This window comes from Populus euphratica, unplaced genomic scaffold, assembly GCF_000495115.2.
Source record: "Populus euphratica unplaced genomic scaffold, PopEup_1.0 scaffold1508.1, whole genome shotgun sequence".
Classification (NCBI taxonomy): domain Eukaryota; kingdom Viridiplantae; phylum Streptophyta; class Magnoliopsida; order Malpighiales; family Salicaceae; genus Populus; species Populus euphratica.
The window spans coordinates 47170-71578 of record NW_011500736.1 but is presented as its reverse complement, the minus strand read 5'-3'; the positions used below and the strand labels follow the sequence as shown (position 1 = coordinate 71578).

Here is a 24409-nt window from a genome sequence, read left to right as displayed (position 1 = left end):
AATATATGATTTGGTTTACCAGATCAAAATCAAGTGAATCTAATTGATTATATTTAAAAAGTTTTTTAAAATAATTGTTTAAATAATATTATTTTAATTTTTTTTATATAAAATAAAAAATATTATTATTTTAAAATAAATCCAAGTTAATTAACTCGGAGTTATCCCATGCATCTCCCAGTTAGGTGTGATTGGTATGGGATTTAATTATAAAGACACACGAGAGAGATTATACGAGTACAGTTTTGTTGGTGAAGAATCGGGGTACCCATGGCCAAGGAAAATGAATAAAGAGGATGTATAAGTACAATTTGGCGAGTGGGAGAGCAGGTTCAGGTCGGATGTTTCGTAAATGAATTTACATGGAGGACTGATAATTAAAGCTGAGAGGTTCCTTGAGACTTTTTTCCAAGGCTTATATGGAATGGCCGAATCCAAATAGATATATTCTTTTTCTTCACACCTATAATCACACCACGAGTGACATATTATAACCTGTTTGTTTTTAATGTTTTGAAAATGATTTTTTTTTTATTATTTTGATGTATTAACATTAAAAATAAATCTTTAAAAATAAAAAAATATTATTTTAATATATTTTTAAACAAACATCTACCATTTAAAAACCAAACAAACAGGCGGGGCTTAAGTAGAAGTCAGATTCCAAGATCGAAGACACCAAGCCCAACGACGTTACTGAACTGAACCCTGAGGGTGAGCCAGCAGGTAAAAATACCCTCAAACAGGAGGTAATGATAGCAGTAATTTATTTATTTTAGTCCGAGGCATTTTCTTAACATATTGCCTTATTTGTAATCATGCAAGCAACCAATCATCATTTCCCTAGCTGTTGACTGGTTTGCCATCATGAATGGCTCATTATGAACACAGATGATGTCAAATTCATTCTGCCATTAACAATAAGCCCCTCCTGGAAGCAGCAAGTTTAATTTGCTGTTGAGGGTGATTCCCTTTTTGTTAATTTCACAGCAACTCTATCCAAAAGGAGGTGAAGAGAACTACCATAGAATCGAAAAGCAGGACCAAAAGCACCTGATTCCACATTCTTTATTTCTTGTTAACATATGCAAAGCAATTACGGTCTGGAAGTACAAATACATGAGGGCCTTCTTGATAATGTCCGGAAGGTGTTCTGTTGATCTTTTTCTCTCTCTCTCTCAAGGATAAGAAACTCAAGACTCAAAAACAAAGAGGACGAGCATGGCCAAACGCCTGAAATATGCAGAGTATAATTTGACCTCAGTACTTCAACCCCGAAATTATTGGAATGAAAAGCAGCCTTCTCTTTAAACCCCCACATAACAAACTATCCGTTGAAATGAATCTCAGGAGGACAAACCTTCAATGGAATAACTAAACTTCAAGCAGCTTTTGGAATTTTGTCTGGCATCATATTATTGGGAAGAATAAGCTCTGGAGGTGTTTCCCGAACAGCTCCCAGCATTGAATCGTATTCTTCATCACGGCGAGCGAATTTCTTGCAGAGCACCTTCTCAAACTCAATTTCATCAAAGCCCTTGGCATTTTCTGCTGCGTGAACTTGTGCCAAATTGGCATAATTTAATGCTGATTGGGAGATGAAGGCCATCTCTTCTTCTGTGAGCTTCCTCAGGAACTTAGCTGGATTGCCTCCCCACACCTGAAAGCAAAGAGATCACTTGACCAGTAATCAACATCTCATCTAAGCGATCTAATGAAAAAAAGAGTACAATAAGAATCGCATATAATGAGGTATTTTTGGCTCTAATCCACAGGCAACCGTTCCACATGACTAAACAATATGTGTACAATGGCCACATCAACATAATATCACAATTAAAGTAAAATACAGAAGTCCAAGCCAAAGCAGCTGCATGGAATGTTCTTCAAAATATTTAAGTATTTTGAAACATTCAACTGAGAAGCATTTGCATATGTGACCCACGAGATACGCACAAGAAATACGGATAAAACAAAGCTGATTACTCACCAGAGTAACCAAAAGATTAGAAATTTATCTTAGTAGAAAAACAAGCTAGTTGTTTCTATCTCCCACTAGATACCATTTATGCCAAGAAATTAGAAAACTTCATAATCAATAAAACCAAAATAATGATTGCCATTGTCAACCCGAAGGTTTCAAAGTAACAATTCACCATGCAGACAATAAAATTAAACATCAAATGACAAGGAACTCACATTTTGTATTGCTTAGCCATACTTTATGTCAAGCATAAATCCCATAGAAACAGGAATTGAAATTTGATTGGATAAGAGTTTGCAGGCTTTAGGGGAAAAAATCAAGAAAATCAACGAGAATTTCACACACCTCTCCAGAGGGAATCCTAGTATTCTGCCTCACAAGAGCTCCAGCAGCAACCATGGCATGTTTCTCAACACATACCCCATCTAGCAGGGTTGCACCCGGACCAACAAATGATGCGTCCTCAACAGTGCATCCATGTAAAACAGCACTATGACCTGTCCATTTGAAGTTTGTAATCATAAACCAAGATCCTTGATAGAGACGCCCTTAGCAGGACTATGATATTTACATTCAGAATGCGACCGAGCATGACTTACCAACAGAAACATTATCCCCAATAATGGTTGGTAAAACCTTTCCACTTAAGTTAGACTTTGCAACATGAACAAGAGAATTATCTTGTATATTGGTTCCAGACCCAACACTGACGCTGTTAACATCACCTGCACGGATGGAGCCACAATGGACAAGAATCAGCAATATATGATACACACAAGCAGACCACGCTCTTCCGTGAACATGAGGTTATTCATCTATATCTCAAGACCTAAATATGCAATCATTTAAACTAGAGCATCTTGTTGAGTTAAGCCCCCATATCAAGCTTTAACTTTCACTAAATTCATGTGGTTAAAATACCCTACGGAACGAAGCTATCACTTCTAACTTGGCGTCATTATATCTAAAAACAATATAATCAAATATCAATGAGAAGTGAAATAAGGACGGAAAAGGGGGGAATTTCTATTGTGATGGATAAAAAATGTTAGGCAAAAAATAAGTTGTCCATCTTACCTCTCAAAACACAGCCGTACCAAATGGAAGAACCTCTTCCCACATGAACATTGCCAGTTATAGATGCACTAGGGGCTACAAACGCATCCTTTTCAACAACAGGAGCTTTATCAAATACATTCATGAGCGTCCGATGCCTAGATACTATATAATCAAAGAATAGAGATTACAAACCATAAACCCATTTCTGAATCTACTATATGTAAAAATAAATAAATGAATAAATAAACAAACAAATAAATCGCTCTAATATAGACTAATAGTATAAATGTAACAAACTGAATCATACTCACGCTGTTCTTTGAAGTAGTAGTTGCCTTGAAGCCGGCAACCGAGGCGATCAAGTGCTTGACCGGTTTCACGGATCCAGAATCCTACGCTGTAGATTGCTCTCCCTAATGTCCCCATCTAATATTCTGCCTAATCAGATTTTGGTTTATTTTCTTCAATTGAAAGAAATATTATTATTATTATTATTATAGCATTGGAAGAAGAAGAAGTGGAGAAAGAAATGAGAACAACTGTAGAGACCGAGAAATGCGAGGAGGCGGAGTAGTAGATACCGATTACCTTTCAAAACGCTGTGCAAAAGACTCCCTGCGTGTGCACTACACGAGTGCCATCTTGTCTCCCAATCACTTTTTTTTTTTTACTTTCCGTGGTCTTGCCACGTGTTGCATTTTGCTGGGTAGTTAAGGCTTTTAGAGTGCACACGACATCGTTTTTGTTTAATACGCCGATATTTTATTTTATGTTTATTTTTATCCTATCTCTTACAATGTGAACACAGCTTCTTATTTGTTTAATATACTTTAGACTAATGATTTTTGTTTTTTAAAAATAAAAATAAAAATAAAAATGAGAGAGACTTAGATATAAAATGCAAGCACAAATCTTTACTTGCAAAGCTAGTTAGAACATTGTGTTATCAATAAATTATTTTATTCGAACTCTAAACAATTAAATTGTTGTAATAATCAAAGCTAGCTATTGCAATGATAATAAGGTTTGCTATTTTAAAATTGGATATTGTTACTAATTACTACCAAATAAAACAAATATAGATTTTGAAAGTAAAAATTAAATAAAAATATATTAAAAATACATTTGAAAATATAATAGCAATTACTTTATAAAGTGTTTTTTTATTCAGAAATATATTAAAATAATTTTTTTTAACTCAAGTATTGTTCTGAATGATTTCTTAGATAATTTTTATAACTCAAAAATAAAAATTAAATAAAAACATATTAAAAAAATAATTGAAAGTACGATAACTATTGCTTTATAAAGTGTTTTTTTTATTTAGAAATATATCAAAATATCACCTCTAATTATGCTAGTTGCATGATATTTTATAGATTACAATCAAAATAATTTTTTTTAACTCAAGCATTGTTTTGAATGATTTCTTAGATAATTTTTATAACTGTACTTAAAACAAATAAATACTTCATAAGATAGATATGAATTTGAACTTGTTTGTGATTATGATTATGGTTGTTTTTTAAAGTATTTTTTATGTTCGAATATATTAAAATAATATTTTTTTAGTTTTTTAAAATTAGTTTTGAGATTAACACATTAAAATAATTTAAAACATATAATTTTTTTTTAAAATTTTAAAAACTTGAGTTGAATCAAGTTTTCAAATAGGATACAAGACTATACAAAACCAATATCCATCTCTCTCCAAAAACTATTGGTGGTTTATTAATTTATCTCTAATGTTTTGAAACATTCAATTTAGAGAATATAGTAAAATATTCAAAATTATAATGTAATCAAACAAGATCGTAATATGTATACAAACACATACAAAACAAAGTATTATATTTAAAACATAAAATACTAAACTAAAATCAACGTAAATATAATAAACTTGTTTGTTAAAGTATTAAGCAAAAACAATATAAATATTCAAAGGATTAGACCCTCTATTTTTAAAACTAAAATGCCCATATCTTATGATAATCAAGAATTTATTGGGATCAATTTTTTATTTATGTTTAATTTTTTTTTAAAGTTAATGTTTTATATTAAAATATTCTTATTGAGTATAATTTTTAGCAAAATCTCAATCCTAAAGGTGAGTGAATGGATACCAATTTTTATTTGGAATCAAAATGCGCATTAACCATATTTTTGAAAATAAACCTGTAACAAGAGCAGTATTGGCTTGTATGGGAGAGTGCTTTCTTGTAAAGATATAGCCACTAAAAGCTGGCAAACCACCATGAATATGAAAGATACGGACTGATTCAAATGACTCTTTTAACTTCGAGAGATTTCATTTGTTAACAGACAGCACTCCTTAATGTGCTGCTGAATTTCTTGGACCTTTTTTATGGAGACAAAGTGCCCATTTCTGGCAGGGATTCTCAGGTAAAAGCTTCATAAAATGGCAATCCTTGGCATCGTAAATGCTTATTTTTTCTTATACCCTTACCTTTTTGAGGCACTTGTACAACCATTGTCCAGGGATGATTGCTGCATGATTATCAAGCAGTTCTTCTGGATCATCTTTTATCAAACCAATACACACAACAGACATTGTGTACAGAAATTGGTGTTCTTTCATTTTATAATCAAGCAAAATAAAGCAATGTATTTGGACGGGCTAATCCATCGGGGGCAGAAGATCTGAACTTCAAGTAGAATTAGCATCCATAACAGCGGCACCTTAATATGGCACTCGAGTATGTGGCTAAGGACTTTCAAAAACCAGTTTCACTGCACGTACTTACTATTGCCAGAGCTCTTCCTGTACATGCTAATGAATTTGGCCACAAATTCTGCAGAACAAGTGCAAGATCAGGCTATGAACTATCTAAGTGCTTAGAGCATATATTTTCATTTGGATATGGAGGTGTAAACGATGCTAAGCATCTACTTCGATGAATAGCATAATCTTTTTGCGTGTATACCTAGCAATGATTGTTCTGTTAGATTGGTTTGTCCATTTTACCTTCCAATTTGAGCAGAGCAGTTGTTCCTGTAGGGAGCCTCTTATCCTATAAACAATAGCTGCTTTTTGTTCAGTTTGTTGACAAGACCGTACTACAAAGTTGGACTTCGTCTTGGTGCACCAAAGCAAGCCTGACGACACCACTCCACTTGGCTGGAAACTAAAGGATAAAGGAGAAGAAAAGGGGTAAAAGAGAACTTACATAATAAGCATGCCAATAATAAAGCTCCCGTTTTGAATTAGCCTCCACTCCCTTCAAGAATAGCTCTACCAATTTCTGTCAGTTGGAAATGCAGCTCTATCGGAATCGTTTACTTGTTGTAAAAGAAAACTATTGGTAGTAATCATGAAATGAAAGCTGAGAGATATCAAATGCATCACCAGGAGAATGAGTTTGGGGTGAACAAAATCCACGAGAAGCTTTTGAAACTTTCCCCGTACAGAAAATATCCTGTGAAATCCGTAAATGAAAGACGTGATCATTAGTGTTTAATTTTATCAGGAAAAACCGAGTATGGTAATATCTGATTGCTACCCAGTTAGATTTTCATCCAAAACAATTCTTCCATACACCTACAGTGATTGTCCTCACCATTTTCAAATAAGAAAGGAAAATAGAACAAAAGAAAAGAAGACGTACTTATTAGGTGAGGGATCGTTCAGGATTTCTGTTGCAAGTTCAACCAAAACCTCTTCCCATCCAAATGGAATTGGCTGATCATCAGAAAAAGGATAGCTGCAGAAGAAGATAGCCATAAAAAATTGTTTATTGGTAGTTACTAATTATCACTGCCATCTTTTGATCCATATTTATTGGAGGTTGAGTATGTCCATTTGTTCAAATCCTTACTTGTGTGCTTTGCAGGCTTCAAGAGCCATGATTGCTTTTCTCAGGTTCTGCTTCGATTTGGCAGCGATCTTAGAAGCAAAGTTCATTGGTAGATCAAACTCTTCTTTCCTTGCAATTTGGATGAGAACTTCCATGATCTGGGAAAGAAGTTGAATCAATAAATGAGAGTTAAGATAAATTTTTCATTAAGGTCTAATTTGAGCAAGACTAATTCAATAGGACCAAGGTCACATTTCAAGTATTGATCAAGGCCATGACTATGGGGGCTTAAAAATCTTAGTTTTAAACTTTGCACTGTATTTATATACCATTATTTCGTCCAAGCAGTGAATACACTGATTCTAATAGGAACATTCTTACCTCGTGGGTTACAGGAGCATCGACTTGTAAGACTTTGCAGCTATTTTTTACGGTTTCTAGGATGTCTGAATCATCTTCACAGCAGAGTATGAGCTTACAAGAATCTGTGTAACAGTCCATGATCCATTTTATCAAATGCTGTATGTTCTCTGGTGCTTTGTCAACCTCATAAAGAATTAATACTGAAATAAAGAACATTTAAGTGTTAGATTCAAGTGAATGAGTGGAACGGTTCATCAGGAAGGCAATCATGCTCATGTTTAAAGAGTTCACCTTTATAGTCTGGCTTAAAATTGGCCTCTCTAACTTCAGGGTTAATAGCATAAGTATTGCTTATTTCCTTCACTAAACCCATTAATGCATATTTAGCATTTTGTTCCGAATTTACATTGATCTCTACATGGTGAGCACTGGATGCCATTGAAATTGCTACTTGTGCTGTTGCCCTTTGTTCCTGTTTCACAAGAAAGTGTAAAACATTGGATCCCAAAGTTCTCCAAAAGTTGAAAAGAAGTTAAATATAACCGATGAATCTTCAATATTCGCCAACGTTTTTTTTTAAATTTAAATAATAATAAAGAGATATGGAGCTTTTAAAAAATCTCAGTTCTGCTGATATCTCGAAGACTTCAGGAAGATGAGATGACAAATCTGTAAGAATACTCGTATACCTGAACCTGGAAATATCTTAAATCATGTGTTTTCTGCAAGAAAAAAGTGAATTAAGTTATCTTAAGCATCCAAAAGTACTGCTCAAGAGAGAAAGATCATTAATGTTATTGCATCTGATAACCAAGGACATACATTCCAACATGCATCACCAAATATTTCGCCAATTAGAGCCAGTGCTAGCGCTTTTTTACCAGAACCGGGTGGTCCTTTCAACAAAATGTGAGGAATTCTGTCATGTGATACCTATGGTTATACATGGAGTGTGTTAATAAGGCCTGCTGGCAGAATAGACTAGGAACATTGAAGGACATGAAATAGTTGATAAAGCAGTTTGCAGAAGCCTAAGTATTTATCTAGAGTTGAGCAGATAAGAGGAAAAAATTGTCACTCAATCTTGAAATAGCTTACTAGTTGACTGAGAATTTGAGCTTCATGTTTGTGGCATGTAAATCCATTAAATGAATCAGGTTGATGCTTATCGGCCCAAAACCGTCTCAAGCTCTCAACCACAAACGCCTTCTCAATGAACGATGTTTCATCAAAACGTTTTTTTTCAGGTGATTTTGAGGTCTTGCACGGCCCCTTCCTCACACATGAAAACCAAGCTTCTGATTGCTTCTTCTTTCTATTTGCTGTGAAATTTTTCAAGCTTCCACTTGTTCTACCTCTTGCATCACTCATCTTACTATCGTCACTGGTAAGCTTGCTACTACTCCGCCTACTTGCTGAAGAGGCGGAAGTCATAGTCATTCGTGAACCAGAAGTTGTTGTCGAAGTTCTCCGTGGGTTATGATTGATATTAGCATTTGCTTTGTTACGCTGAAGAAGAGCAGAATCCATGTGGGGAAACATTGTGGGTCTTGGGTACAAACTCGTTACTTTGTTGTCCTTTACTATGGCATTCTTCTGCATCGCCAAGGCTGTCTGGTCGACAGAAAAGAAGATATCACCAGGTGGAATAGATTCCGTGCTTTCAAAATTCGGAGCATTAAGCACAGAACCTTTAGAAAGCTTGATGTTAGCAACTATCTCATTCAGTTCACCAACAGAAGGTGCTTTTGTATGAGAAACTTCCCTTTCCCTTTGTCTACGGATCATACTCCTTGACAAAGGCGATGGGCTTCTTCCCCCCTTTTGCTCTTTATGACCATAGCTGTTTTCCTGTTCCTTGCCCCAGGTCCTTTGTCTTGGTGCAGTTGTCATTCTACGACTAGCGTTTAGTCTCTCACTTAATCTACTGTCTTCGTCAAATTGCAGGTGAGCGCTCCTTTCTTCTCTAGTAGGCGTTCTTTGATTTTTCCTCCGGGCTTTATAAGGAGAAATTTGTCTTCCCTGCTCCGGTTTTGACATGGGACTAACATTGCTCTTACTGAATTTGGGTGAAACAGCACCACGATCCTCTCTTTTTACCTTGTACGGAGAAGCTTGTCTTCTCTGGTCTGGTTTTGTCAAGGGACTAACATTTCTCTGGCTGGATTCTGGTGAAACAGCACCACCCTCATCTCTCTGTTCCTTAAAAGGAGAAACTTGTCTTCCGGACTCAGTTCTCAACATGGGATTGGCATTTCTCTGATTTGGCATAGGTTCAGCGCCATCATCGTCTCTTTGTGTCTTGTAGGGTGACTTGCTACTGTGCCTCCTTCGAGGCGGACTGGAAGCAGAGTCCTTTGTAGAATAATCAACATATCTTGAAGAATGTCTCCTGCTGTTCTTCAAGGGGCTGATGTTTCTTGGTAAATCCAACTGAATTGGACTCCCAGAACCAAAAGCTTCATTTTTGTTATTTCGATCACGCATTGGACTGTCTTGCCAATCAGTTTCTGTATCTGATGGCTCGTAACCGCTTCGCCTTTGCTTCAGGACATTAACAAGTTGAGGATGAGGGGCTCTATATCGAGTCGAACCATTCTCCATTGAGCCCAGTATTCGGGTAAGAATTCAGGAGCTTTCAGATTTAGAAAAAAAAAAAGAGGAGAAAATGTCTCTCTTCCAAATAGCCTTGGTAAAGTGTAGGAATCAAGAGAAGTGTGAGATTCCTAAGAACAAGAAGAATTTCGATGCTGAGGTAAATAAAAAGGTATGGAATCTAAGGAGGAGACTGAAACTAAGGAATGCAGAAAGATGCTTCAGTTTAAAATACGATGATTGCAAAGCTGAAATATCGGTAACGACAATGCTTGGTGGCGTTCTGTTTCAGGTTTTTTCCAGCAATTTACACCCTGGGATCTTTTGCTTTGCTTCCTGTGAAATCTAAGCTTGCCAACCAGCATGTTTTGCTCTTTTGTGCTCTTTATCTTTTGTTATTTCAGTCTGTGGCTGGCTGCTGGACGAGAAGAATTATGGATCTCTGGAAGGAGCGTGGACTCGAGCTGCCGAAATAGCCGAATTTTCTTTGTCTAGAATAGGAAACAAATTCAAATCCATTTCAATTCTGCAACCTCCACCCTTCGCTTATTTCACATGCTCTTTTAGGATTTCCTTAAGAATGCAAAAACATTTTGCTAGTTGACCTAGTTTGTACTTCGAAATACTTCAACTTAAAACACCATTCAAAACTAAAGAAAACATGAGGAAATGTTTCCAAACCTGGACGTTTTTGGATATAGGGTTGTGTCACAATGGAGAATCTGAATGAGACTGATAATATGTCGAAACATATTCTCTATTTTCTGATGTATCTCCATCAGGTTAATTCTGCTTGGATTAATTGATGAAAGTGATGAAAGTTATCTTTGGTTTTATCTGCACAAACTTAACCCTTTATTGTCACATCAATTTGGATCATACTCCTTATCCATAACTACCTGTCAGAATTCTGGCATTGGGAAACTGTACAATGCACTTCACAATCAGATGCAGTAACCAAATGGCTTTTTTTTTTTGCTGTCTCATCTTCACTCCTATCCCTAGAAACTAGGTAAAGCAAAGAGTGATTTTGTTTTGTCCCTCGAGTTATCAGAACATACACTGTGTTGTAGCTGGTGATAAATGGGAATCCAATGTTTCTGGTTTTTGCCACAACATATTTATGATGTTTAAGCATGATTTGAATTATCAACGATTTTTTCTAGGCCATAGGATCCCACCCATTTATTTGCAGGAGAAAACAATTAAAGAGTAGCTTAAGTAACAGCTTGCTCGAACATGTTATGGTATTGACTCTGTTTGTTATCCAAACCAGCCAGTAAAAACCAAGTCCTATGAACTTCACACATAAAGTCAGCTTTAATCAGGAACTCTGATTAATGAAAGTATAATTACATTACAAGTACTAGCTTGAAGCAGGTGTTAGAACTGGGGCTGCAAAATTTGTTGCTTTTACAATGTCTGCAGGGAGGCTTCAGGTTTTAGAGATGACAACCAATCCATTAAGGATTTATTAACAAGCTCTGGAACTTCATCGTGCGGGCAGTGACCAGCCTTTAAGTTTACAAGAGTTGTATTTGGGTAGAACTCTTTGATTCGATTGGCCTTTGCAGGACCTACCCATGGGTCTAAGTCACCCCAGAGCAATAGCAGTGGGCATCTAAGTTCACTCAATGCACTGTTTAACGTGTACTTGCTTTGATTCAGCATGAATCGAGTCATCAATCTGAAGAAAGAAGAACGTTGATAGTAGTTGAGAAAATAGTCAAAGAGCAATTTTAAGTTAAAATCAAGCATTGGCTCCTGCATCTAAAGGACTTGTCTTGCAAATGTAATTGCTAATAGTCAGCAAGGAAATGTTTTTAAAATATAATTTCGAAACCAAAGTGGATATTTTAATAAAAGGACGTTAGACTCGTATATGCACCTATAATAAACTTCTCCAGCGTTTGGATCAGCTGCTGGCATGGTAATTGATTCCACAAGGTAGTCATCTACATTAGAGGTATTTATATAAACCTGCAAAGCAACATATAAGTTTCCGTTAGCTAAAGAAATCATAAAATTAGCAAGAATAGCATGCACGTTAGAGAATATGATGATTTGAGAAATCGAAAGTGACATATACTACGTTAGTATGGACATGTTTGGAGACTCAAATTTTTCAAAAACCATCCATGTGTATCGTATAACTGACAGGGATGGATAAAGATCTAATAAGCACGGTGGGCACCTTGGTTGACATCCCTAGAAGGAGCAACCACTTCAAAAATCATAAAACCCAGATCCACCATGCTTGTTAAAAGGAAACACAAAAGAGAAAATAAAACTCTATCTCAGTTCAAGTTGATGGCAGGAGACAATCTTAGCAGTGCTATAACAAAGTTTACAAACCCCGGGAATTTGGCCTCGATGACACGGCGAGCAATCCTACTAGTTGGTGTTCTACATGGTAATCAAAATTCATGAGGATGCAAATTTATCCATTCCATGATTTAATATAAGCACATTTCAAAATCATTTTCAGGCAGCAAGGCAGTGATCATGGATATACAACAGTGTTCCTGCTCGGTGATACAAACAATTTAACGCTCATTATTTTGCTCATATGCCCTTAAATGAGAAGTCCTAGTTAACAAATCAAGGAGCAAGGAACTTACACTCTTTAGAACAGATTCAATGCGAGCTGGCTGCTTGGCTTGCCAAAACAAAAATCCAAGAACTACACGCTGGAAAACTTCCTTCAGGGGCTTCAATACAAATTTCTGCAAGATTGATTCCTCAGACTCATCCATTTTTTCATTTGGATTCCCAAACTGACCAGCAGAATTCAGTAGTGCAAGCCCAACAACCTGATCAGGAAAGCCTACTGCTGCAACCAAGGCAGTAAAGCCTCCAAGGCTGAAAATTCACCACGAGTTATATAAAGCCAAAAACATAGAGAAAATAAACATTTTTCTTCCGCAATACATGTTTTAATCACATACACTCAAATAGACTATAATAAAAAACAGTGCATTTTATTTGCTATACCTGTTTCCTACTAAAACAGCTGGCTCTTTCACTATCTCCTTCAAGAAATCCACTACTTGATCCCTCCACACCATGGCATCATACTCAATAAGTGCTTTATCACTCCATCCAAACCCCAGCAAGTCTACTGCATAAACCTTGTACTTTTTGGCCAATTCAGGTATGTTGTATCTGAGGACATTGCAAAGATGATAACTTTGTCAGGTAGAACAAGACTTTCACTATAACCAAGGAACAAATATGTAAACAAACATCCATTGCATCTCAGCCCGGACAAAATTCACAACCATTTGATAAATAGCAGCATTGTTCTTCTAATTTTCAATTAGCAACAACTATAATGCAAAAAAGATACGATTCAGGGGAAAAAAAGAGAAAAGAGATCACATGCTTTAAAACAAAATCCATTGTCTGATTGAGTTTTGTTTCCAGCAAATGATCGATCATGATAAACATAATTTAAATAATAGCATTAGCGTCTCTTGACTAGATACACAAAACTTGGTTTGTTTCCTTAACTACATGTTCTCCAAAAGAGCATCGGGGAAAGATGGGTCTCATTCCTTAAAACATATGATAGAATCTAAGAATAAATACCTCCAATGAAATGCAGAAGCACCAAAACCATGAATGAGAACAATAGGAAGCCCTTCTCCTTGTACGACATAATGTATTTTGTGACCCCGCCATGTCCAAAAATTATATCCCCCAGGCTTGAATGGCAATCTCTCCATCCCTATCCCCAGAGAAAAGAAGAAGAAAAAAAAACTTTATACTTAAGCAAGCACAGCTGGATGGGAAAAATAAATAAAACTGACCTTGCGTAGGCTCTGTGGCTAAAGAAGAGCCCGTGACTGAAACCCCAGAAGCCAGAATTCCTCTGAAAGCAAAACTTCTCCTGTTCATTTGACATCTGCTTCCTTCAAGCCAAAAGAAAGAGAGAAAGAGGAATTCAACAAAAACCCAGAAACGAAATGAACATTTTAAAACAAAATAAACTTACTGTACTGATTTAATCTTGCTGGTGGTACAAGAAACCTTGTAGCAGAGGAATTGAATAGCCTTGACCTTAATGAAGGTGACAAAGAATATGATGAAGAAGACATTGAAACAAGCTGATTCTTTAAAATCTCTGGATTTGAAGAAGCAAATCACATTTTGGAAAGACCAAAACCAGCATTTAAATATCTGGGGTTGTGTTTCATCATTTATGTGGCTACTGTCTTTTGTCCTTGTGGCTGTCTTCAAGCCATAACCCTCTTGAGACTTTAGATTTTGTTTTCTAGTTAACTATTTCTCCTTGCCGCGAAAATTCGGACTTGCTAGATTTTTTCCCAAAGTAAAAGGAGGAAAATATTTCTTTATTTAATTCAAAAGAAAAAGAAATGAACAATATTCTTATCAATACTACTTTTTTTTAAAAAATATTAACAACTTCTTTGCTCAAAAATTCAAAAGAAAAAGAAATGAACAATATTCTTATCAATACTACTTTAAAAAAAAAAATATTAACAACTTCTTTGCTCAAAAATCATTTTAAATAATTTAACTTATTTTTAACTAGATCTGAGACATGATTTTTAGGGAATTGAGTTCTAAATTGTGTTTATAAAAAAATTAATTTTTTAATTAAATATTTTTTAAATCATTTTGATGTGTTAATGCTAAAAAAATATTTTTTAAAAATAAAATAAAATATTTATTTTAATTTATTTTAAAATAAAAAATACTTTCAAAATAACTGTTATTATATTCTTAAATATTTTTTTAATATTTACATTCATATAATAAATCTTAATGTTTCATGAGAGAGACTAAATTGTAATTGTAATTGTTGTAAAACCATACAATAATAAAAAAATAAATAAAAAGGGGGACATAGACTGGTCTATCTTTATTTAACGTTGTGAATTTTCATTATGTTCTTATATCTCTAATTACCCCTTACTCTAAATTGGGTAAATAATTTATGTTTTTTGTGTATTTTAAAAGTTGTATTCAATAAGTACTTACATATATATAATTGCATAATTTATGTCCTTAATTTTTAGTCAGGTATTTATATAAAAATCAAACCTAGAAGATGTAAAATTTGCTTAAAAAATTAATTATTTTAAATGATGTGTTATAATTTTTAAGATTTTTTTAATGAAACTCAGGTTGTAGTAACTAATAATTAAGACATATGACATATAAACACAAAGAAGAGAGAAACATGAAAATTTAAAATAATTTTTCAGGAGGATATATATTTTTCTTATTTCTGGTAGACTTTGATGTGCATTATATATATAGTAATTATAACTTGAGCATCATACTATTTTCTCATAATTTTAGTTAATATTTTTAATTAAAAAAACTATACATAATATCCTAAAAATATGAGACAAAATATATTAAGATTTAATATTTATTTCAAATATATTTGTTTGTCATGGATTAATTAAACACACAAACAATAACAAATTATGTATTTGTCATAATTTGTCTTGCGTTTTTTTGAGTTACTAAGAGGAAAATTCTTTTGGTTTAAAAAATCATGCTTGAAGTATATTAAAAATTTAAAAAAGTTTAATTATATATCAGATAATAATCCAGTGATAAAAGTTTGAAAATAAAGAGTTTACTCTTACTATAATTCTAAGTTCGAGTCATATGATTATTAATATAATAGTTATTAAAAAATTATATAATTATTAATTTTAGGATGTGTAAAACTAGTTAAGACGTGCACAAATTAACTTAAATATTCACATTAATAAAAAAAAAGTTATTAAAAATAGAAAGATATATTTAAGATATAACTAAAAATTAAAAATATAAAAGTATAATTATACATACAAGAATTTATTAAAGATATCATTTAAAATATATAAACGAATATTTTGAATATGTAAGTCCTGTGATTATTGCATTAGTTTGAATGGGAAAAATAAATAAAAGAAATGACATATTGGAAAAATAATTGAATTTACACAATTAAAGATTTATATGTACACAATAAAAACATTGGCGGTTACATCTTCTTCTCCCTGAAGGAATCTCCTCTCTATATAAGTCCCTGACTTGCCCCCGAAACCAAAGCTCCCTTCCCTCTCCGCCAAACACAAAAACCCTCTTTCTCTCTCTTACACAAAACTAATTTGCGATTCCTTAATCCTTCGATCAATGGCTACTGCTGCAGTCTGTGGTGCCAAAAGATCATACTTCTTCGAAGACGAAATCTCCTCCATCCCGCTTCTAAAACGTATCCGCTGCACCTCTCCGCCTGGCATCCCGCCACCACAACCACCTCCAAAAGAAAACCCAGTTCCCGAAAATCCTGTTCATGCTAGTGGTGAACAATGGGTGGACCTGCTAGTGAAAGAGATGACGAGCGCATCAAGCGTGGACGACGCAAAATCACGAGCAGGGAGAGTTCTTGAGATGCTGCAGAAAGTAATTAGCGATCAGGTGACAGAAGAGGCGGCGAAGGGTTTTGAAACAGAGAATTATGCGTTGAAGGAAAGGGTTGAAGCTTTGTGCCAGGAGAATGGAGTGCTGAAGCGCGCTGTGATGATACAACATGAGATGCTGAAGGAAGGGGAAGAGAAGGAGAAAGAATTGAAGCAGTTCAAGGAGATGGTCGAACATTATCAGGAGAAGGTTCGGATGCTTGAAGTTAATAATTATGCTTTGTCAGTGCATTTGAATCAGGCTTTGCAGGGAAATTCTCTTGGTGGACGTTGTAATCCTGATGTGTACTAAAAATATTTTTATTTTTATTTTTATTTTTATTATTTACATTTGATAATTTGTGAGGCTTTGTTAATGTACTTATCTGGCATTAATTGGAATTGTTGTATTTAATAAATCCTTGATACTACAGTAATGCTAAAGTCCCATGTTAAATATTCTTATTGCAAAAGAAACTAACTATGATAGTCTAAGATAATGTGTTATGTAAAGGATCGCTTTATATTAAGCATCACATTAATCCGAAAATGTTGTTAGAAAAAACTGTTGTAATGATTAAACAAGTTGCAATCTTCCCCCCCAAAGACAAAAAGTTTTAATCTTTGATTACAAACATTGTTGAGTAAATGGTTTTAATGAATCATTATTAAGGGTCAGCAAACACCTAAAATTAGATGAGCATTAGCTTCTATTGTTGGGTAAATAGTTTTAATCATTTTTTTTGGCTTGTTATAAATAAGAATCTCATTGAAATATATCATAAAAATTTTCCTATAAAAAACCTAAGCATCTATGTCATCATTCTTATAAAAATATTTGGTGTAGTGGAATGGTAAAAAAAAAATGACTAACCACTTTAATTATATAATTTATTTTAGTTTTAAATACAATTTTTTATTTATCTCCAAGACAGATTTTAATCTAATAATACCCACTTTTTAAATTAGTTTGTGAAAAATTTCAACTCCTATTATATATATTCAATATATCATCTAACTTGAGAATGGGGAAACATTACTTGATAGTAATTCTATTCATAGTTTTACTATGCACACACATCTTATAAAAACTATCTTTTTTCGGTGTTGAAAGGACACGTATTGCACAAAGACTTGAAACCCTTTTGTAAAAGCTCATTTGCTTGCTTTTGCCATTCACCATGCCCATTGGGATTTATTCATTCTATAGCAAGGCAAATTCAACAATGTAGCACCAGGGATAATTTATGACGCGTTGAATATTACGTATAAGAGATAAGGTATTATGAAGTTCAAAGAAAAATATATCTTGAAATTCTTTCAACACTGTATTTATCTATTTAAATGGCTGATCTGAAGAGTTTTCTACAATTTTCTTGGCAATTACAGCAAACACAATTAACTTCTCATTAACCTTCTTCTCAAACTTCTTAGAACTTATTATGTGATGTCTATTTTCTTTTATCTTTTCTTTTTTCTATTCATTGTTGTTGGCTTTAGTGGAACTCTAATAAGTTTATCGATTTAGCTTGAAAAGTGAATGAATAAGAATTTAATTGATTAAATATGATAACATCTAAATTATATAATTAAGGTTCACCTAAAATTACATATTTTATGTGCATGAGAATCATATTACACTAAATTTTATTACGGAAGTTTACAAATTTTATAGGAAAAAGATATTTTTTCTTAATTGCTATTGAGATGTTGTTAACAAGATATACTATAGGTATAGGTTTAGGGTGAGAAACAAATTTTAAACCTAAATGGTTTAAACTACTAAAAGATATTGCACTAATGTAATTTCCACTAGCTATGATGACCTTGCAATTTTTATCTCTATATTTAATGTAATTTTAATTAATATTTATTCTTAATTAAGTATAGATTATAAATATTTAAAAAAAATTCTTTAATATAATTAAAATTTTATAATTATATTAAAATCTTATAATTATAATAATTTTTTTTTGCAAAATATTTTTGTTTTAAGAACTTTATTTTTATTCTATATTAATTAATAAAACATTTGATGAATATTAAAGATAAATAATTTTTTATTAATAAATCAAATATATTTATATAAAAAAATAATACCATGTATGACTTATTAATTTACTACATGGCATAAACAATAAAACAAACCTCATACAATATTTCACTTAAAAGCTCAGATTAAACACTCTTTCTGTATTAAACTACACATTAAACTACACACTTGGTTTGGCACTCACTACACTCTCATTGTACAATAAAACGAAAAGAAGGAAACATGCATGCATGCATTGTCATTGCCCATCAATAATTTATATTACATTACACTATAAAATAAAGAAAAATGTTGTTTTTTATTTTTTTTATTTACATGGGTGAGCCAGCTTGCGCGCATCACGACTAATCTCACGACCTATTAAATACCCTGCAAACCCAGTGAGCATGTAAGGCACCGTGGAGATAACAAACGTGCACATAAAGACTCGAACTTAGAAGCAGTGAAAGGAGACAAGCTCCATTCACCACTAGACCAAAACCCTCAGTGCAAAATGTTGTTTCTTATTAATTTTACTGGAGGTTGTGACTTGGGCTCAATATGAATTGTATAAAGAAAAATTATTTTTAATATTAACATATTAAAATGATTTAAAAATATATAAAAAATATTAATTTAAAATAAATAAATAAATAAAAAGATTAAAATATTTTCAAAAATATTTTTAAAACTCAAACCTCGTAAATACTTTTTTTTTTTTTTGCTTTAATTGAGTTGCACGCTCCGTAGTTGTTCCACTCTATGAGCCTTCCCTTTCTTCTTGATTCTTCGGCTTGGTGTATAATACCTTTCAATTTCATTAGTAATATCATATTGATTTAAGCAGAATGCAATGATTTGAAACATATCTAAATGGTTTCCAAGTCCTCTCTCCTTAAAGCTGATTCAATTGTCTCAGATACTCCCAGGTTGCTAACATGGATCATGAATGATCTAGGTGTTGTAAGAAGAGCTCAGTATGAGCCAAGGCTATGTGGAAAAAATGTAGAATTTGTATTAACACAGTAGCCTCATTGTGTTGTTGCATTATAGCTGCAGTGTGTGCTATGTTCTGTTTAATTTATTTTGGCGTCATTACTTCTCAGACAACCATCGCAGTCACTCGATGCAATGAAAACAAAGTTAAAACTCCGGTGGGATGCTTACGTTTATGAACATAACCAAGAATGTAGTACTTGAACTGGTTACGAAGCATGATTTTCTCAGTTTGGAAAGAGAAAAAAGGAAGTGCGTCTCTGTGGGACAGTTTGCAGAAGGCCCGATGATGGAAATCTCAGCATGTTGATATTAGGAGTTCGTAGATTCTCCGCTGCCTTGCTGAAGAAACGCAGCTCTGCTGTGCCAGTTGTTGAGACCGAAAAGATAAATGGATCAGAAACTCAAGACATCGAATAAAAAAAAAGAAGAGAAGAAAACTCAAATGATAGAAGCCATAATGTTATTTTTACTCGAAATGCTATTCTGTCTAACAACATTTTCAAATTAATTTGTGCCATCAGCAATATATTTTCAGCATTATCATTTCTACCCAAACATATAAAACAATTTTTTTTAAATAACTGATGCAATAATTTAATAATTTTTAAGATATCTGACACATTCATAATTTTTAAAAATTATTTTTCAAAATAATATACTAAAAAGTTAATTGAAGTCCTTCTATTTTAATCTTTCCATTCATCATCTATTAATATGCAACCAGCCTTCTTTCAAATCTTTTAATAATTCTCAATATAAATCTTCATTTCATCAACTGGTCTTAAAATAACATGGTCTTTTTTATCAAGTAATAACCATAAATAACATGTAATTTGGTATTTTATAACTAGGATCCATTATTGTTATAGAATCTATAACACAACAATAATATACAGAGTTAACAATATTAAATGGTAAATGGCACACATGCATCAATCATCCACTTCACTAAAGCAAGATTACACCGTTTAATTGCCTTTTTTCTTTGCCAACAATTCTAAAGAGACTTTTGAGCAAGAGGAGTTGTTTTTTATATGAAATATACCTTTAATGTTGCATATTTGTTCTATTTTTCTTAACTTGTAGTCGATTGTTTTAAAGTATTGGTGCTTTGAATTTTTTTTTTTTTTGTAATCTTTGGTGGTAACATATGTTTTTTAGCATTGACATCCTCATCATCATCACCATCATCATCTTTTCATGCTTTCTTTGTTGTGCATTAAATAGATTGAAATTGCTTGTATTTCTTTTTTTTTTTTTGAACATTTTCTTTAAAATTATAAAGCATTTGATGTTGAACATCAAGAGGACATTTGCGACATTGTTCAACTTATCCTTTAGCTCCAACTAAATATTATTTAAATCAATTAATGCCACTACTCGTAAATACTTTAACACAATATAAATATAACATACTAATTTAGTTCTTTTACATTTAACACTAAGTTCAGGAGCTTCTTTATAATGACCCCATACCAAATTTGTCCTTCCTCTACTACCACTTGACATGGAAATTGAAGATTGAGATAATTAGGTCGTTGAAGAATCACTACTTGAAGTACTACTATTATGTAAAAAATTTTAAGGACCTATATTAAATGAGAAAAAAATGCTCATAATATGAAAAATAAAGTTATAGAACAAGAGACACTATGGGAAGAAATAGAAAACAAAAAAATCTATTCAATTAACAAAATTAGCAGAATATAAATATGAAAAACAAACAAAAGAAATACAAACACAAAAATTCCTCATGCAACATTCTAATACATGACTGAAAATTATAGATAGGATGGAAAACGGAAAACGCTTCTTTGGAGTTGTTTTTCAGACTTCAATTTTGGTTTCTTATTTTGCACACAACTTAACACTGACATAATTTATAAAAAGAAATATAATTTCAAGTCAAATCATATACTTTTATTATATATTCAGATTGAGCAACAAAACACTTTGCAATCCATATATTAGATTAATAATGACTACCAAGCAATTATAAGCAACTAGATATAAGGTGTTACTAGTAAAAAAAATTATTTTCTTAGATTAATCATTACAATGATAACAAAAAAATAAAGAAATCCTGATAAATGGGACATCAATTTGTTATTATTAAGGCATTTTCTAAGCATATCAGACAAGCTATAGTGGAAAATCCACTTTACTTACATAATTTATCAAATCATAACACTACTTTCAAGATTTTATATTCTTTGTATATTTTTGCTATATAAGCTATTTGCATTGTGTTTTTATATTAACTTATTGGATATTAGTGCCTTGATTCTTGTCTTAAAAAAAAATCTTATGTTTTAAATTCTTGATAATATTCAATCCAACCTCAATTCTAACACCTTCAAGGAAAAGAAAAAAGAAAAAGCAAGCCTAATAATTAGAAATAACCTACATAATATAGTCATTGACAAAGGTAAATTGAAATTGTCTCTAATTATCAATTAACTAATTTCATATAGGAGTTGTTAAAATAAAAAATAAAGAATAAAAAATAAAAAAAACACAAAAAATTATCGGGATTGTAGAATAATAAGGTTTGCACTATTAAATTAGTCAAGTAAATCCTCTTCTTTGTCAAGCATATCAAACGAATACAAAGAAGAAAAATAAGATAGTTAACTAATATGTAGCTTATGAAGAAATAATTGAAATAAATCAAGAAAAATGAGGTAAAGGTTTTATTAAGTTGCAAAAAAGATAAGATAAGAAAAACATACATAGAAGTGTGAGAATAAAAAAGAATAGATACCAAATCAAGAATTACAAGTTAAAAAAAAGACAAAAAAATAAAGAAAAGAGAGTAGAAGAAGGAGAGTCATAAAAAAAAACAATTAACATCATTTTCTTCATGATTAAAATGATTTTTTTTTAATTAGGTTTTCTCTATAGCTTCATCGTTAAGGCTTTTTAATCATAAAAGAAGAAAAAGATATCATTTTACATATATGTATATATATAAAAAATAAAAATTAGGTCTCAGCTGAGTTTATCCGGGTCGACCTGTCGGGCTGGTCCTGATTTCAAAACTATATATTTTACTACACAAACATTTATAACTTATAAAATCTTTTTTTTTTTGAAGAAATGTACCTATAATTTTAGTTCGACATACCTTCAATATAAATCAAGTATTTAATTAAGAGAATGTTAAATATTGTTATAATGATTGTTTTTTAAATTTTTTTTTAAAATATATTAAAATAATATGTTTTTTAATTTATTGTTTATATTAATATATTAAAATGATATAAAAAATTAAAAAATAATAATTTTAAACATAAATTCTAAAATTAAATAAAAGTCATTTCAAAATGACATCGTAGTGTTTTTTTTTTACAACTTCAAAAGCATTTTCTCGCTTCAATGAATGGCAATTTGTCTCTCATGCTGAAAGGAATACTCCAATTTCATGCAATTTGTAAAATATATCTTTTATACAATGAAAAATAGATCACACTAGTTATATGATTTGTGTTATATTGCAGGTTAGGTATTATTATTTTTTTTAATAAAAAAACTATAAAAAAATTAAATTTAAATAAAAAAATATATTCATACATATAATCAAATAAATCAATAACTATGTGTGTAAATAAATGAATAAAAAGTCATTAACAATATCTAAAATAAAACTTGAAAAACTGAAAGATAGATGTAAATTAAAATATTTAATCTCGAAAGATGGAACATTTACCCAGTTATGTTTGCTAGATTTATTTATTAAAATAATCTTTTTATTTTAGCAAATGATAATAAAAATAAAGATACAAATTAAATTGATCAAATAAAATAAAATAGAAAAAGACGTGATTGGGTCCTTAATTTATTTTTTCTTTACATGTCATCTGCCCTAAATTTTTTGAAAAAAATCAGACGATGAATGATCTAATTTGTCCAAATTCCAGCCATTGTGGTGGCCAAAGTATAAGGCTTAAGTTTCATTTACCTAAAAACCTATTTTTCAATCTATTTTGACCTAAAAAACTTATAAAGCATCATAGAAACCATGATAAACCTATCTATGACCTCAAAAACTCAAAAAACCGCCCCAAAAACCATAACCAAACTAAATCCAGAAATCAGCCAGACCTCATATATGTTTTTTCATGAACTTTAAAGGTGAAAAAACAAGTAATATAATAAAAATAAAATAGAACCATTTGACATAAATATCGTCTGTTTTTGTGGCCTAAATCAATGTCAACGATACTTTTCTATTTCTACCACCGGAATCCAGTGACGTCTCTCTCTCCTCTCTTAACCAGAGACTAAAAAATAATAAAAATAAAATTTTATACCAAAATTGAATTGAAAAAAATATTAAGATACAAAAATTGTATAATTTACATGATTTTTAATGTTTAATGACCAAAAAGCATCTTTAGCGAAACTTATGGCATGTCAATCACGTTCGATGCCTTTTTCATTTTGGTCCTTTTTCTTTCAATCTCACCTTTTCGTAAAACTATCAAAATCAATTAGTCTTTAATTAGGAATAAATCGCCAAAAAAAGTTTGAGGATCAAGTTGAAAAATATAAAATTTTGCATACTTCATCCACAATAATGTATAAGAGGATGAATAGTGGAGTCTTGCATAATAAAAAAACTCATGCCTTTTAGAGTAATACTTAGTGGTATTCATGAAAAATCCCTAGAATCACGATATATATTTTTACTTTTCTAGGAGAGATGTTAATTGCATAACTTGTGACAATGAAGAAGGAAGAATGGGAAAAAGAAAAAGAAAGAGAAATAGAGAGAGACTTGTTAGTTATAACACTAAGATGACTTTTATTATTTCTTCAATGAATTTACCTCTTCGTTTACATTCTATCTAACACTTTTTTAAGTTTCTACAAATAAAATAGAGTAGCCTAGCAACTACTAATCAACAACTATAATTATTTATTTGCAATTCATTCACATGTAAATAATTCATCAAAACAAGACTTTTTAACCAAAGAATTCATAAAAATAAAACTAAAGATTCTATTAATGACCCTTTCGACATACCCCTTCCAAGGTTATATGTTGAAATCTGGAAATTCCTCCTCTTGTTCCTACAATTATTTCTAAGTGGCGTCACCCTTGGACAAAGTAGTTTACTGTCCTAGCCAA

At 32.0% G+C, this 24409-nt stretch overlaps 4 protein-coding genes across 6 annotated transcripts; 1 reads left to right on the top strand and 3 right to left on the bottom strand.

The window, feature by feature from the left end:
- Positions 1-1029: 1029 nt before the first annotated feature.
- On the bottom strand, positions 1030-3690 carry LOC105116209 (gamma carbonic anhydrase 1, mitochondrial-like). Of its 3 annotated transcripts, none has more exons than XM_011013439.1 (6): positions 3632-3690; positions 3355-3504; positions 3062-3205; positions 2584-2709; positions 2330-2481; positions 1030-1660 (listed from the first exon to the last, which is right to left on the bottom strand). In XM_011013439.1, exons 2-6 carry the CDS (start codon positions 3467-3469, stop codon positions 1382-1384), a joined length of 816 nt encoding a protein of 271 aa, XP_011011741.1. In that variant the 5' UTR covers positions 3470-3504; positions 3632-3690; the 3' UTR covers positions 1030-1381. The 3 variants fall into 3 exon arrangements, with proteins under 3 accessions (XP_011011741.1, XP_011011742.1, XP_011011740.1); XM_011013440.1 differs by having other exon boundaries at positions 3355-3481; positions 3584-3650; XM_011013438.1 differs by lacking the exon at positions 3632-3690 and having other exon boundaries at positions 3355-3621.
- Positions 3691-5681: 1991 nt separating this feature from the next.
- On the bottom strand, positions 5682-10471 carry LOC105116208 (uncharacterized). Its single transcript, XM_011013437.1, has 12 exons — positions 9502-10471; positions 9298-9408; positions 8320-9246; positions 8044-8154; positions 7513-7693; positions 7240-7421; positions 6880-7016; positions 6670-6765; positions 6411-6480; positions 6232-6306; positions 6030-6075; positions 5682-5856 (listed from the first exon to the last, which is right to left on the bottom strand). Exons 1-12 carry the CDS (start codon positions 9823-9825, stop codon positions 5792-5794), a joined length of 2325 nt encoding a protein of 774 aa, XP_011011739.1. The 5' UTR covers positions 9826-10471; the 3' UTR covers positions 5682-5791.
- A 659-nt stretch (positions 10472-11130) lies between these two features.
- On the bottom strand, positions 11131-14030 carry LOC105116207 (alpha/beta-Hydrolases superfamily protein). Its single transcript, XM_011013436.1, has 7 exons — positions 13814-14030; positions 13629-13730; positions 13408-13546; positions 12811-12981; positions 12438-12678; positions 11705-11796; positions 11131-11503 (listed from the first exon to the last, which is right to left on the bottom strand). Exons 1-7 carry the CDS (start codon positions 13914-13916, stop codon positions 11230-11232), a joined length of 1122 nt encoding a protein of 373 aa, XP_011011738.1. The 5' UTR covers positions 13917-14030; the 3' UTR covers positions 11131-11229.
- Positions 14031-15978: 1948 nt separating this feature from the next.
- LOC105116211 (uncharacterized) lies at positions 15979-16557 on the top strand. The gene has a single exon (XM_011013442.1). It carries the CDS (start codon positions 15979-15981, stop codon positions 16555-16557), a length of 579 nt encoding a protein of 192 aa, XP_011011744.1.
- Positions 16558-24409: the final 7852 nt, after the last annotated feature.

Bases quoted from the DNA above. Each gene is read 5' to 3' on its own strand.
- LOC105116207 (XM_011013436.1), bottom strand. From the start codon at position 13,916: ATGTCTTCTTCATCATATTCTTTGTCACCTTCATTAAGGTCAAGGCTA. The intron at 12,982-13,407 runs GTATTTATTCTT...CAATGTCCTCAG, and splicing joins GCTTCTGCATTTCATTGGAG to ATACAACATACCTGAATTGG. The intron at 11,504-11,704 runs GTGCATATACGA...TTCTTTCTTCAG, and splicing joins GCTGGAGAAGTTTATTATAG to ATTGATGACTCGATTCATGC.
- LOC105116211 (XM_011013442.1), top strand. From the start codon at position 15,979: ATGGCTACTGCTGCAGTCTGTGGTGCCAAAAGATCATACTTCTTCGAA.
- LOC105116208 (XM_011013437.1), bottom strand. From the start codon at position 9,825: ATGGAGAATGGTTCGACTCGATATAGAGCCCCTCATCCTCAACTTGTT. The intron at 7,422-7,512 runs GTGAACTCTTTA...TCTTTATTTCAG, and splicing joins TTTTAAGCCAGACTATAAAG to TATTAATTCTTTATGAGGTT. The intron at 6,307-6,410 runs GTGATGCATTTG...TCCAACTGACAG, and splicing joins ACCCCAAACTCATTCTCCTG to AAATTGGTAGAGCTATTCTT.
- LOC105116209 (XM_011013439.1), bottom strand. From the start codon at position 3,469: ATGGGGACATTAGGGAGAGCAATCTACAGCGTAGGATTCTGGATCCGT. The intron at 2,710-3,061 runs GTAAGATGGACA...CCATCCGTGCAG, and splicing joins GTACGGCTGTGTTTTGAGAG to GTGATGTTAACAGCGTCAGT. The intron at 1,661-2,329 runs GTGTGTGAAATT...CTTTGCTTTCAG, and splicing joins CTAGGATTCCCTCTGGAGAG to GTGTGGGGAGGCAATCCAGC.